This window comes from Corylus avellana, chromosome ca2 (genome assembly GCF_901000735.1).
Source record: "Corylus avellana chromosome ca2, CavTom2PMs-1.0".
In the NCBI taxonomy this organism is placed as follows: domain Eukaryota; kingdom Viridiplantae; phylum Streptophyta; class Magnoliopsida; order Fagales; family Betulaceae; genus Corylus; species Corylus avellana.
Window position 1 is genome coordinate 42,203,950 of NC_081542.1, and position 14,533 is coordinate 42,218,482.

General features: G+C 34.7%; 1 protein-coding gene across 1 annotated transcript; it reads left to right on the forward strand.

The window, feature by feature from the left end:
- The first annotated feature begins 2,613 nt into the window (after window positions 1–2,613).
- LOC132172636 (uncharacterized) lies at window positions 2,614–6,712 on the forward strand. The gene is made up of 3 exons (XM_059584170.1): window positions 2,614–2,810; window positions 2,908–3,065; window positions 6,139–6,712. The coding sequence occupies exons 1-3, from the start codon at window positions 2,730–2,732 to the stop codon at window positions 6,236–6,238; spliced, it is 339 nt and encodes a 112-aa protein (XP_059440153.1). The 5' UTR covers window positions 2,614–2,729; the 3' UTR covers window positions 6,239–6,712.
- The last annotated feature ends 7,821 nt before the right edge of the window (window positions 6,713–14,533 follow it).

Here is a 14,533-nt window from a genome sequence, read left to right on the forward strand (position 1 = left end):
CATTAAATGGCTTTGATGAAACCCAACAAACGATAACTCTGTGGCTGATGTACTTGTGCTGGCCTCATTTGTATTCCAATCTACAGCATATACTGATGCTACTAAACACATCCATTTCAAATAAAACAATATGGGTTTTTTGCGGAAGTCTATCGCCTTTGCTTTGAGCTAGGGCAGAAAAACTGTGTCACCTTTTAACTATTCTTAACTAACATTTTATTTTGTCCCCAATACCAATTTGTAAATTAACACTAAGTCCCAAACTACGAAACCAAAACAGACAACAAAATGAGACATTTCCAGAGAGTTTTAAACTCATGAATCACATGATCACCAGTATTTTTATCTACAATGGGCTCTTCAATTATTAGGCTCGTAAATCCAATCATTAGACCAAAATTGCAACAAACTAGAACAAAGTGAAACAACTATAAGTTCAAAGTTAATGCTGATTAATCACTCCAAAGAAACCTAGAAAGAAGTCCCTTGTGGAAAGAATAAAATTTTAGATAAAACAGACAACAAAACGACCTATGTATGTACGTGGATTTTGTTTCTGAAAAAGAAAGCAACCAACATTCCATCTATCATGTTACAGAATCTTGACCATAAGACATCAACCAACATAAGATACCCCTCACATTTTGATAGGCACATTTTAACCGACGAAAGAAAAGTACTACTTCACAGAATCGCCATTAACATGCTGCTCCCACACACACATCGAAATAAAGAACGGAAATGACGCAGCCGTGGCAAGTGAGAGAGAATCCCCAAAATATCTTTCTAAAATTATATAGCAACCAAAGCTCAAATGGTTCAGTAACTGGGGCAACAGATTGTAAATTGTTGTCACAGAGCCAAAGGTGGAGACTGATATACGATTATATCATCTATCATTTTCAAAATCCTATGAAGAAACAGACCACACAAATGACAAAATCGTACCTTTTCAGCTTTTCTTTTAGAGAGTGAACTTGTTCGCGGCGAACTTCTTCACGGCGAGAGAGAGAGAGAGAGAGAGAGAGGGAGAGCTTAGTAATGAAGAATAACAGACAGAGAGTGAGAGAGAGTGGGATAGAAGAGGAAGACGGCAGTAGTAGAATATCCCTTACTAGGGTTTTATTCTTTTATTGTAAAAAAATAAAAGTAATCTGATTTTTATTTTAGTGACTCGCTCGGTTACTAACCGTTAATCGGATAATCACAGTTTTGGGTTGACAAAACTCCATAACCACCTAATAAGTAGTTGGCGGCAGTCGATAACCGTTAACCGTTTACCATAATACTATATCAAAACGATGTCATTTTGGTGTTTAACACCAAACAACATTGTTCTTATAGTCTACAAGCCTCATCACCACTGTTGTTAGAGCCACTCGCAAACCCAGTCTTAATGATGCCAATAATTTTTGAAACCCTAGCACCATATGTACGCCATCGTGGCTAGTTAAAGTTTTGTCTATTCACGTAATTTCGTTGTCATAGCTTCTTCGTTTTTTTGTCTCAATTTTGGTTCTACATTGAATTAGGGATTCTAAAGTAGGGTTTAGTTTGTGGTTGATAGGCAATTACACGATGCGATTTTAGCTTTAATAACTGCTAATTGGCTATTATTTTAAAATCTCTAACCACTTAAAATAGTGTAGTTACGGTTATGAAAATCTACTAACCGTCTAAGGTGGAGCGATTAGTAATTATAAGCAATAAACTGTTAATTATAACCACTTGTACATCCCATGTCCTAGTGAGTCTCAAAGTGATACACGATACACGCCCTCCAAACCTAAGCTTTGCCCTCACCAAGACAAGCTTCTAACTTCTAAGTCTAATAATGTCATATGGGTTACTTTGACAAACCAAACAAGGATTAAACAAAAACTTGTGTTGTACTTCAATAATGCTAGATAAATGCTAATAACTATATTTTCATTTCACCTTTATCTGATATCTCACTGAACTAATGTCATACTGTCCATGAAGCTTTTTTTCATTATTATTAATAAGGGTTAATCTAATGGTTAATGAATATTGTCTCGTTATTCTAGTGGGAGTGAGATGGGATGAAGGTGTGCTTATAAGTGCAACCATGTCTAATGGCAGTGAGAAATGCTATACATTACACCTCATCTCATCTCCATTTTATTAGGTTGTTATGGCAGTACCCATCAGCCTTTTTTATCAGTTATTTAAAAAATATATATATATATATATAAGGTTGGACACTTTCACACAAGTCCAATAAAATAAGAGAAGTACTAAGGAGCTAAACAAATGAACCAAAACAAAATTTCAAACTGATGTGGTAAGGGTTTTTAAATTAAAAAAAAATGTAATTCTTTCTCCCTTCTTTGCCACTTACAGTCTATCACGTCAGTTTAGAAATTTTTTTGGGTTCATTTGTTTAGCTCCATTTCTTTTGTTACAAATAATGGGATTATTTTATTTTATCTATGTCTTTACACAAATAAATGGGATATAATTCGAGTTGTTAGTTTATATATATATATATATATAACCTTTATTATGTTTTTTCTGTTTTATGGGCCTCCCGTTATAGGCCAGACCGCCACAGTTGAACCAATTGATTAATCAACCATTTTAAAAAGGTCTGGGTGCAAAACGACATCCCCTCTCTCTCTCTGTCTCTGTCTCTTTCTCTCTTCTCTCCCTCTCAGAGACGCACACGCAATTTTCAGAAACTGCAGCTCCAGATCCCAATCACTCAAATGGAGAATAAGAAATCAGTTGGAGAGGGCATATCATCTGCAAACGCTGTGTTACTCGGAGCCCTAGCTCCCGGTGTCAACGTGCGTACCATATCTCAACCCCTCATCTCTCTCATGTATGTATATAATGTGTATCTTGTGCTGCTATAATAGTGATGCTTGTTTGATTGGGTCGCAGGGTCCCACATGGAACACACTAAAATCAACGTTTGTGATGTTGGGTCTTTGCCTTGCTTTGATGCTGGGCTTAGCGTTCTCTGCAAGTGACTCTTCCTTGATACTTCATGTTGCATTCCTTGTTCTAATCACGGTGACTCTGTTCCTGCTTCTTAGCTGGTACCTTAATTTCTCCTCTGAAAACCCACGTGCTTTTTGCTTGTTATGTACACTGTGGTCATGCTGTACATGGGTTTTCGTTGGTGGCTTCTAATTATTGGTTTTTTGTTGTAGATCAATTGTGTGAATTTTAAGGTTTTTTTTTTTTTGTTTTGTTTTTGATTGTGTGTGTGTGTTAATTGGTCATGTAATGTCTTAGTACAATAAAAAATTTATTTGAAGAAGTTATTGAGTGTTCTATCACATATTAAGTTATATGATTGTGTTACTAAAAGCAACTTATATTTTGCAAACTCGATGTTCTTTCATGTTGGATAACTTGTGCTGCTATAATGACTTTCAAAAGAAATCAGTTTACTGCTTGTTTATATCACCCTTATTACCAAATTGCTGGTTTGATAACCTGTACTGCTATAATGCTCTTTTTTGTATTGGATAACTTGTTGAAATACTCGTAGTTGGGAGAAATTGACATGATTTTTTCAATTTCTGAGGCGAGTGTTTTGCTAATGGGTAAGAAACTTGGTTCTTCAAGGACTCAAGTTGCTTTATAAGTCTTCTCAAAGCAGCTGATCTGAACATGTTTGCTTTTACATATAAGTTTGGGCCCTTTGTTTCTTTTTGTTTTAAATGGAGTATGTAGAAATTATTACAGCCTATAAAGATGATCTCCAACCGAGTTCCACAAATGAGAAGGAAGTCAGTAAATTAGAAGGTAAAGGAGCAAAAAAATAATACAAGATGTAGATAAAAGATAGACTTTGTATTTAAGTGTGAATGAAACTCTGTATAGTGACAAGTTTTTGTAACAGTTTAAATCATATATAGAAACATCAACTCTCGGTTGAGAGTGTGGAAGCCATCAATATCTTCTTGAATAATCTGTGTTTGTTTATGGTATGGTATGAGAGCATCCACTGACCAACGTCTCATTCCCATGGCCTCTCTTCTTCCACAACTCTCTCTCTACAACTACTGCTTCTTCCGCCTATTTCTTTGAAACTGACCCATGATAATTAGCTCTTATGGAAAGCTCAACTTCTTCCTTATCTTAATGGCCAAAATTTATTCGGGTATCTTGATGGCACCATTCCGCCACCTCCACAATCGGTTACTTCTTCCACAGATTCTACCCAAACAGTACTCAACCCAGAATTTCTCCTTTGGCGTCAACAGATCAAGTGATCCTCAGTGTGATTATCTCCTCCTTGTCAGAGACTATTCTCTCCCAAGTTGTAGGATTGTCTTCTTCTTGAGCTGTTTGGATTGCCCTTTGAGAAAATGTTTTCCTCGCACTCCTGTGCAAGAATTATGCAGATGCTTTATCAGCTTGCTACCTTTAACAAAGGTAGCTTATCTATCACTGATTATTTCCAGAAAATGACAACTGCCAAATTGGGTTTGTTGCTAGACTATTGCCATTGACAATTTCTGTTATTGCTGTATCCCATTAATCAGCGCACCCCCGCCCCCCCCCCCCCAACTTTCTTGTATTATCCATACCTATATCTGTGTGGTAGGTGCTATTGATATACTTTGAACATACCTTGGTCTGATGAAATGGTTTCTGGTCATCATTAGTTATTGATATACTTTGAACATTAGCTATAGTAATATTCATCAAAATAAAATAAAATAAAAATAACTATAGTAACTGGTGGTATATCTGAGGGAATACTTTGGGCTTATGCTTTTCTTTTGTTCTTTTTATTGGATAAGTGGGCATTTGCCTTTTGGAAATACCAAAACATCCTTGGTTGATTTCTAAATTTGAATCGACTGAAATTTGTTTCTTTGACATTATTTTTTCTAGGAAGTTAAATGATGGCATCTTGATTTTTCTACTCTCTTTGGTCAGACTGTAGAGATTGTTGGATAAAAGCTGCATTTGTTAGCGGGTTGTTGTTTACCAAATAAAGAATAAATATAACTAAGATCTGCACTTTAAAACGTTGAAGTTCTACATGTCCTCAACTCCTGTAGTTATCTTTGGGAAATATTTTAGGTAAGGAGGGATCATGCTAGTTTTGTACCATGAATAAAACATGCTGGATGTTAAGCTTGGCATAGCTAGAATTTCAATCCACAATTTGCTCCTGCTCCTACAAATGAAACTGGCATCTGACATGGCTTTGGCCATTGTATCTTCTACCTCAATTTGTTATGCTGTTAAAGCATGGTGCTCTGCTTGTTCATATATCTCATAGGCTTTTAGTTGATCTGTTGTTTATTGTCTTCATTGTGGGACTAGGGCTCTATTTGTTTCAACATAAAATATTTCGAAAAATATTTTCTGTATTTTCCTATGTTGGTGCTACTGAAAAATACTAATTAGTAGAATATGTTCTCTTGGTCAATTGAAATTGCACCCAAACCCAAAGTGGCGTTCTGTCATCATTTTATTCTTCTCTCTTTCTCAGAGCTCTCCCTCCTCCTCTGCACAGCTGCCATCACCTCCTTCTCCCCCTCCCCCTCCTTACTCCTTCGTACTGTCACCACCACGGCACCATCCCCCCCACCCAATCCGTTCCTCACTCTTCTGCACTGCCACCACCACCCTCCTCTTTCCTCCCCCTTGTTAACTCCTCTGAACCACTAACACCATCTTTCCTCTCCTCCCTTGTCACCCCTTATTGAGATTAATGAGACATATATATAAATTGTGATAGGGTATTTGAAGGACATAAATGCATAATACACTAAAAATCCCAGAGGGGTGCTAAGACTTACAAATGAAAACATGTACTTTACCTCCTGATGCATTCATAGCGGAAGACTTTACTACCTATGCTGCGTTATATACATGATTTAGACAGCCAGTGAATGGTCAGTTTGTTAGGCTATATGATTCTGAAGTGCCAATGTGTCCGTTTTAGCCTTTTATACGTCTACGGTTCTTACCAGTTCTTGAAAAAAAGAAAAAGAAAAAAAGTACTGAAAGGCGTGTAGTTCATCTCTTGTCAACCTTTGTCAAGCCAAATTGAGGCATGATTAGATTTGCCATTAAAATATCAGCATGACCTGTTGGAAATTATTTGGACGCTTCTTTTATGAGTTGTTGGATTTTGTGTAGGTTTCTTGCACAGACCGGTTTGGTTTCAGTTGAACATCAAATGCGGGAGATGGACTTGGTTCCAAATGATTGTCCAGAGAAAAGCGGAAAGAGCAAATAAATTGTTTCTCTTATAGCATTACAAGCAAAGATATCATCAAGTTTGGGAAGAAAAAACTTTAAGAGGACACTTAATAACAATTCTAATGGAAAGACAGGTACGTTTATGATGCTTTCCTTCAGCAAGGAATGAGAAGATAAGGATGACAGAACAATAAGCAAATGACAGCACTTCATCCATCGTTTTGCAAGAGAATTGACAGGAGTGGTTACATCTGTCAATCACTCTTTGCTTCCTTCTCCTTATGTTTGCTCTTTTTGGGCTTGATGAAGCAGAAACACGAGCAGCAGGGCAAGTGAATCAAGAACTTCATCTCTTTAATGTTACAATGAATTGATGATTCAAAATATTTGGAGAACATTAGGTATATAAACTTGCAGCCCTGTTTTTATTATTCCCTTGGCTTTATTCCTCTCCACCTTTGGATGTTATTCCTGCTTCTTACAGATAAGAAATGCCCTTGGCTTCTTGAGTGGGTTATTTGCAACTTGTGTGTGTATATTCCTTAAGAGAGGAGGTTTCTTTTGTATGTCTTTCCTAATGGAAAAGATTTCTGGGTATTGGGTAAGCTCTGAAAAAGCAGAGCTTATATTATATTTTAAAGAGGCATGGTTGAGGCGACAACCCTTTAATTGTGTTAAATTATCATTTATCTCAAAATTTAATCGAATAATTAATATTCTAATTGTTATCTATTCTCCTTTGGTGCCTGTTGAACGAAATTTCCTATTTCTGAACCTATGATCATAACATTGGATAGAGGTTTGCAGTCATTTTGCTGTTTGGATTGCAGTAAATTTGGACAAATAAGTTTCAAATAGACTATTTCATGTTTGATGTTTAACAATCCGGACAATAAAATTGTTAGAAATCTTGATCCGAGCCTGCAAAACAATGGAAAGTTGAGTTGAAGAAAGTACAACGTAACCCTTTTCCTCTTGGAATTGCATAGGTGCATGTGCTGGCACGAGCAACATAACCCTTTCTTGAAACTACGAAGAATCTAACATGCACACACGGGTTTCTTAAAAACTTTATGTATTAATTGTTCTAATTAATAAAAAGTGGATATCTTTCATTTATCTACCTATTTGGCAGATTTAAAAATAAATAAATAAAAAATAAAATTAAATTAAACGACACTCTTTTAAGAAAACTAAGATTCGAATAGTAAATATATCAAAATTTAATTATGATTGTGTTTAAATCAATATAAGTAATCTTAAACTTTATACTAAAAACAACTCGCATATTGTGGAGACAAAGCAAAATTGGTTACGGTATGGGCGTATTGTGGAAGATGTCAAGATTGTTATGAGATTCCTTCGACAATGGAAGATATGTCATGTTAAGAGAAGCAAATGAAGCGGCTCATGGTTTGGCAAAGGAAACATCAAGGACTCTCAGGGATAATATTTGGATTGAGGAAATTCCAACTTGTATATCCAATATTGTTCATTTGGAGCTCAGTGCTCTTATTTTATAGAGCTGAGGCTCTTGTATTTTTTTTTCATCCATGGCTGAAGAGTATTCAATTTTTTAAAAAAATAAAAAAATAAAAATCAACTTTCGTATAAATTTGAAAATAACAAATCTATGCATAATTTTAATTGGGATTTGGCTCAATTATTGGGAGCTCACTCAAACTTGTACCTATAGCCTAAGAAATATTAATGCACTCAAAATAATAATAATAATAATAATGCTGTGAATCTTGTGATGCATTCGTCTCTCTCTTTTTTTTAAAAAATTTTATTTTTGTTCAATTTTATTGGCTTGTGATTGTTATTTTTTTAAATTTTTTTTGTTTTTTTTGACATGTCAGCATAAGAGGGGGAAGGGGATTCGAACTAGTGACCTCCGCTTCATTAGGTGTGGTTCCAGCCGATTGAGTTTCCTCTTAGAAACCAATTTTTATTAACTCCACTCAATTGCACTAATTTTTTTTTTTTTTTGTTGACAAAGTTTTCCTCCAAGCTGGGTTGGAGGAATTTCCTTCAACTTAATCTATAAAAGTGATATGTGTCCCTTAAACATGTGAGATGCACATGTTTTTTTAATAGCAGGGACAAAGTTGGAATAACTTTTATTAAAAACTCATGTGCATCTCACATATTATTAAAAAAAAATAACACATGTTACTTTTATAGAGTAGGTTGCAAGAAATTCCTCCAAGAACTGTCCTTTTTTTTTCTTCGTACTAGAGCATTAATAAGAGAAATTGGTCAAATATGAAATATGAAAAACTTATTCATCCTAACATTTCTTCATTAATAATCATTATTATTATTATTATTTTGAAATGTCCACATAAGGGAAGGTGGATGGGAGATTCGAACTAGTGACCTCCACTTCATGAAGCGTGGTCGACTGCCGATTGAGTTATCCCTTGGGAACAATAATCATTATTGTTATTTTTTTTTAACATGCCCACACAAGAGAATGAGAAATTCGAACTAGTGACTTCCGCTTCATGAGACGTAGTCCACTGTTGATTGAGCTACCTTGGGAACAATAATCATTATTTTTGAGAGAGCTACCCAGGCATCAAATCTTACATTAATATCCACACCAACCATTTTTATTGTTTATGTTTTTGCTGGGAAAAACACGGGTTCTTATTTTTTAATTCATTTTTCTAAATATCTGATCTAATATACTCCGCGTCAAATTGGAACACAAATTCTTTACAAATTGATTTGTAAAATCTCTTACAAATTAGCTTTTAAAAACAAAACGTATCCTTTAAGCTATCAAAAAAAGATGTGTTCCTTCTATAAAAATGGCATGTTCCTTAAGCACATATTTATAAAAATGACTCGTAAAAAAGAGTCACCACTCGCAAAATCAAATATGACCTTCTTTCTCTCAAAACTCTTTCCATTCGGTTTATTTTAAAATACCCTACTGATTTAAACATTAGAAGTTTCTTGGTTTCCTAGCAATCAACAATTTTCCGATGACTTATACTTTCTTTTGTAGGTGATCCAGTGATCAGTCCGATCATTCAAAAATTTACTTCAATAGGGATTGAGTGAAATAAGGTTACCCTTGTGGTATCCTACATCGCCTGGGTATGAAGATTGGAATGTGCTTAAATGTATACTTATACCCTTCATGACAACAACGCATTTTAAAGTTGTGATGGTTATGATCCCATTAGAACTCCGCAGTTAAGCGAGCTTATGTGATAGTAGTACTAGGATGGGTGACCTCCTTGGAAGTCTTATTCAGGAGAGTCAAAAGCGGACAATATTGTGTGTCAATGGGTGAGGTGTTACAAATGGTGTATTAGAATCATTGCCTAGCCTGAGATGGGGGGGGGGGTGGAGTGTACACAAGCTCATGAAGGTCGCTAGCGGGCACTACTGGAACGTCAAGATGTGGTCATGATTCCATCAGAACTCTGCAGTTAAGTGAGCTTATGCAAGAGTAGTACCAGAATGGGTGACCTCCTGGAAAGTCTGATTCGGGGGAGTCAAAAGCGAACAATATTGTGTGTTAATGGGGTGGAATGTTACAACCTTGCAATAAGATAGTTGGGCATGATTTTATATATTTGGACAAGTGTTTGACTAGTTTGCTACCTATTAGTCTCAGGTAGGCTATCCTATTGGGAACTGGATTATCTCCAGTACATTTGAACTGGATAATATCCAGTTAGTTATATTTGAATGGTATTTTTATTCTTTCACTTCTTTTAAGAGATAAAAATACTCTTCAAATATAACTAATTAGATATTCTCTAATTTAAATGAACTAAAGAATATCCTAATTTTTCCTATTGCACCCACCATCGCATCTATGCTTTTTAGGGAAAACCTCCTATGTGGTCGGGCTGCAAAAGTTGTCTTTTGTAGCAACCAATAGAATAGGTACACATCAGATTGCACATAATAGAATAGAATAAAAACATTGGATTTTTTTTTTTTCTTTCTCTCCCACTTTCTCTTCTTCTCTCTTCTTCTTCTCTGGTTCATTCATCTTCACCGAAAATATTTTTTCCTCTTTCTCTCCTACCATTCACCCACCACATCCATGGAGTATCAAAATCTGTTAGATGTTTAAGTGATTGGGTTCAATGAATTTGTGGTGATTGGGTTCAATGAATTTATTAGACCTTCCATGGGAAGGTTTTCTCAAACCAAAAATGGAGAGCAACCCAAAGGTGAAAATGGAGAGAGAGTCGTTTGAAAAGGAGAAGCAAAATGCTGATTGTGTTGAGGATGGCGCCAACCATGGGTACGGCAAAGTGAAGGTCATAAATGGCACGTTGGATGATGGGTTTTCCAGTTGGGTTTTAGTGTGGTTGGGTTTGGTCAGTTGGGTGATGGGTTTTCCGGTTGGGTTCCGGCCGTCGGTGAGGGGAGAGGGAAGAGGAAAGAGAGAAAAAGAGAAAGTGGAAGAGGAAACAGAGAGGAAAAAAGATGAAGAAGACTAAAGAAGAAAGGCAGAGGGATGAAGAAGAAATCCCGTGTTTTCGATCCTATTTCATAAGCTGTGCTTTCCTTACGTGTCAAATTTGTATTGGGAGCTGCAAAAGGCTGGGTTTACAGATCGACCGCATAGTAAGGGTACTCTGCTTTTAATTCACATGTTGAGAGCATTATAGACTTTATAGGACAAAACAAGTAACCACAGCTATCAATACTTCAAATCAAATTGAGTCAGGATACACTTTCACATATATGGACATCATTTATTCTACCATGCATGCCCATGTTTATCTGTCATTACTATTCCTTATTAAATAAGTTGGTCATCTTTATTAAAACTCATTACTTTTCCTAATTAATAACTTGAGTTGGCAAACCAGTTTTGGACAAGGATTCTCTTCAGTCCATTCCTAATTAATAACTTGAGTTTGCAGACCAGTTTTGGACAAGGATCCTCTCCAGTCCAAAATGGACTGGAGAGGATCCAGTTGATGGTTAGGATCTCTCTTTAGAGATCCTAAGGCCATCAACCCGCCATGTGGCGCATTAAAAAAAAAATACTATTTTATTATTTTACTTTTAAAAATAAATAATAAAAAATTAAAAACAAATATAACAAAGAAGGGTGGCTGGCCTACCTTGTTAACCACGAAGTTGTGACCACCCACATTTTGGGGTATTGACGTGGGGTGGTGGCCACCCCATGGAGCTGATTGAAGTGGCGAGAAGCCACCCCAGCCATAAAATGTGATGGCTGTACCCTGCAGCTTATTATGGAAGCCAGCCACCCTTCTTTTTTATTTTATTTATTATTATTTTGTTTCATTTTTTATTTATTTTTTTTAAAGTAAAATAATAAAACTCTCTTTAAATACGATGGCGAGTTATTGATAACACCAGAATACCACAGAAGAAAAATAATAGCATCAAGCTGGATCCTCAGTCCATTTTGGACGTTATCCAGTTATAGAACATGATCATTTCCAATTGGCGGAGATATTAGGTTAATGTGAATTCGGGGATCTCTAACAAGAGATCTTGAAGTAGTAAATAGGACATATGTCACAAAATTAATAAAATAATAATAAAATATTATATATATATTTTTTTGAGAAAAAATTAAAAAAAAAAAGGGGTAGCCACCCCATTAGGACCACCCAATTGTTGAAATTGTAAAGACTGAGATCTAAAAAAAAAAAAAAAATCGTTTGACCCCCAAGGACCAAATGATTTTTTTTATTTTTTTATTTTTTTTAGTTTGAGTTTAGGGCCGGCGACCCCCAAGGGCAATGGGGTGGTCCGCTCATCCCTGGCTGGCCATTAGGGTGGCTCTCAAGCCACCTGAGCTAAAATGGGGTGGTCTGGCCACCCCCTATGGCCAAGATGGGGTGGCCAGCCACCCCTTATTTTTTTAATCTAAAATATTGTTTTTTTATTATTTGTTTTTGGGAGTGGGACATGTGTCCTATTTGTAGCTATTAGATTTCTAAGAAGAAATCTCAGTCATAAACTGGATATTCTTCAGTCCATAATGAACTAGAAAGGATCCTATTCCAGTTTTATGTACACTACCTAATGAATAATGCTATAAGTCTTCTTAGATTGTTCCTAGAGTCATCTCAAATGTGATGTGGATTTTAAAATCACTGTTGAATTTAATATGTGATTTATTGACTTTTGATTTATTGATGATTTTAAAAGCCACATCACATTTGAGATGACTTTAAGAAGACTTATAGCATTACTCATATCTAGTTTGAATTGTCTCTGACATTGAGGGATAACTTAAATGTTCGAGATTTACTTTTTTAAAAACAAAAAAAAATTAAAGTTGAATTTGAAACATGATTTATTAACTTTTGATCTATTGTTGATTTTAAAAGCCACATCATATTTGTGATGACTCTATGAAGACTCTAGGAAGACTTATAGCATTACTCCTATCTAATTCAAGTTGTCTCTGACATTGAGGGATAACTTAAATGTTCGAAATTTACTTTTTATTTTTATTTTATTTTATTTTTTAAAATAGCCGTTAAAATTGAGATGTGATTTATTAACTTTTGATTTATTGGTAATTTTAAAAGCTACATCACATTTGAGATGACTTTAAGAAGACTCTAAAAAGACTTGTAGCATTATTCTTGAAATAGATTACAATAGGGGTGAAAAGACGGATGGTTAATAACTACCTGCTAACTACTAACCGCTTTTGAAAGCGATTATCAAAAACTGCTAATCGTTAACCCGCTATATATATATATATATATATAGTAGGGGTCGAGAGGGGGCACATACCCCCCTCAACCCCCTCAACCTCTTTTACCAGTGAAATTTTTTTGTTTGCCTTGAACTTGCCCACTCTCAAAACTCTTAACCACTAATTCAGGGGCACCCTTAGTAGAACTCCTTCTAGGACCCTCTTGTAGCTATTGACGTTAAACTTGTTCAAATTTGTTGCTACTGTTTCAATCTTCACTCTTTAGAGCCCTTAGTAAGTTAAAACTTAGATGAACATTTGAACAAAGAAGAAAGATCAGCCTTCAAGTCTTTCAAGAACAAGCTTAGAAAAGAAGAAAATTGATCTAGAACAAATAAAGAAAAACTTACTTCAAGCTCAGAAAAGAAGGAATGGCCCAAAAAAAAAAAAAAAAAGAACGAAGAAGGAAGACTACGTTTGGGATGTTTAAAGTCATCAAGATATTTTTTAAGTGATGAGACATTGTTCACAATTCACTAGACATCACAATTAATTAGAAAAAGTACACTTTATCATCTCAAAGTTTGGAACGATTTTTAATTCGACCTTCAATGTTTCAATTTTTGCAATACATCCCCTAAACTTCCAAATTTTTCAATTTGACCAATTTTATCACAAAATTCTTATATTGCTCATAATTTTTATTTTTTATAAAAAATTAAAAAAAATTCAAGATGGCTCTTTGGTCATCTGGTCATTTTTGCACCCATATTTTTTTTTTTTTTTTTTTTTTTTTTTTAATTTTTTATAAAAAGAAAAAAAAATTAGGGGCAATATGAGAATTTTGAGATAAAATTGGTCGAATTACAAAAATTTAAAAGTTTGGGAGGTGCTCCATCAAAGTAAATTAAGCAAAATTGATTTTGTAGACGTTATCTAGAAACAACTCTTTTTAAAAAAAAATTCATTTCGGCATGCATATCGCAGTAAAAATGGATAATTATTGTGCATCTAGAAACTCTAACTCATAAGATGATACAAAGAGATTTAATTTATTGATTCAGATGGAAAGAGGTAATTCATTAATGTACAGTAAGTTCTAAGTGTAAGACATTCCATCCGTAAATAAATTTTGAAATTTCTTATACTACCCCTAATTAGATTGAACTCAATCACTTACTTGAAATATATAATTAAAATTGATAACTTATTTATTTATTTTTTTTAGTTATATTTTGCCTTTATGAACAAAAGTTTTGGCTTCACCACTATATATATATATATATATATATATATATGAAATGATATCGTTTTGGTATTTAAAATTTAAAATATAAAAAAATATATAAAAATTTAAAAACAATATCGTATGTAATATGATATTATTATATTATCATAGAAATAAAATCGTTTTGTTTTGCTTTTTAAATTTGTTTTTCTTTTAAAAAGCGGTTTATTAGAGTTCTTAACAATTAAGTTAACCGCTTAGTGAATTAGCGGAGGTGGTTTTACTAACCACCTAAGCAATTTAATCGCCTTTTCCTCTCTAAATTTCCAACTGATTTACCATTTGAACACAAAGAACAAGAAAACCCCTTATGAGTGACACGTATCTGTGGCCCCTACAAAGTCCGTACACCCTCTCTCTCTCTCACACAC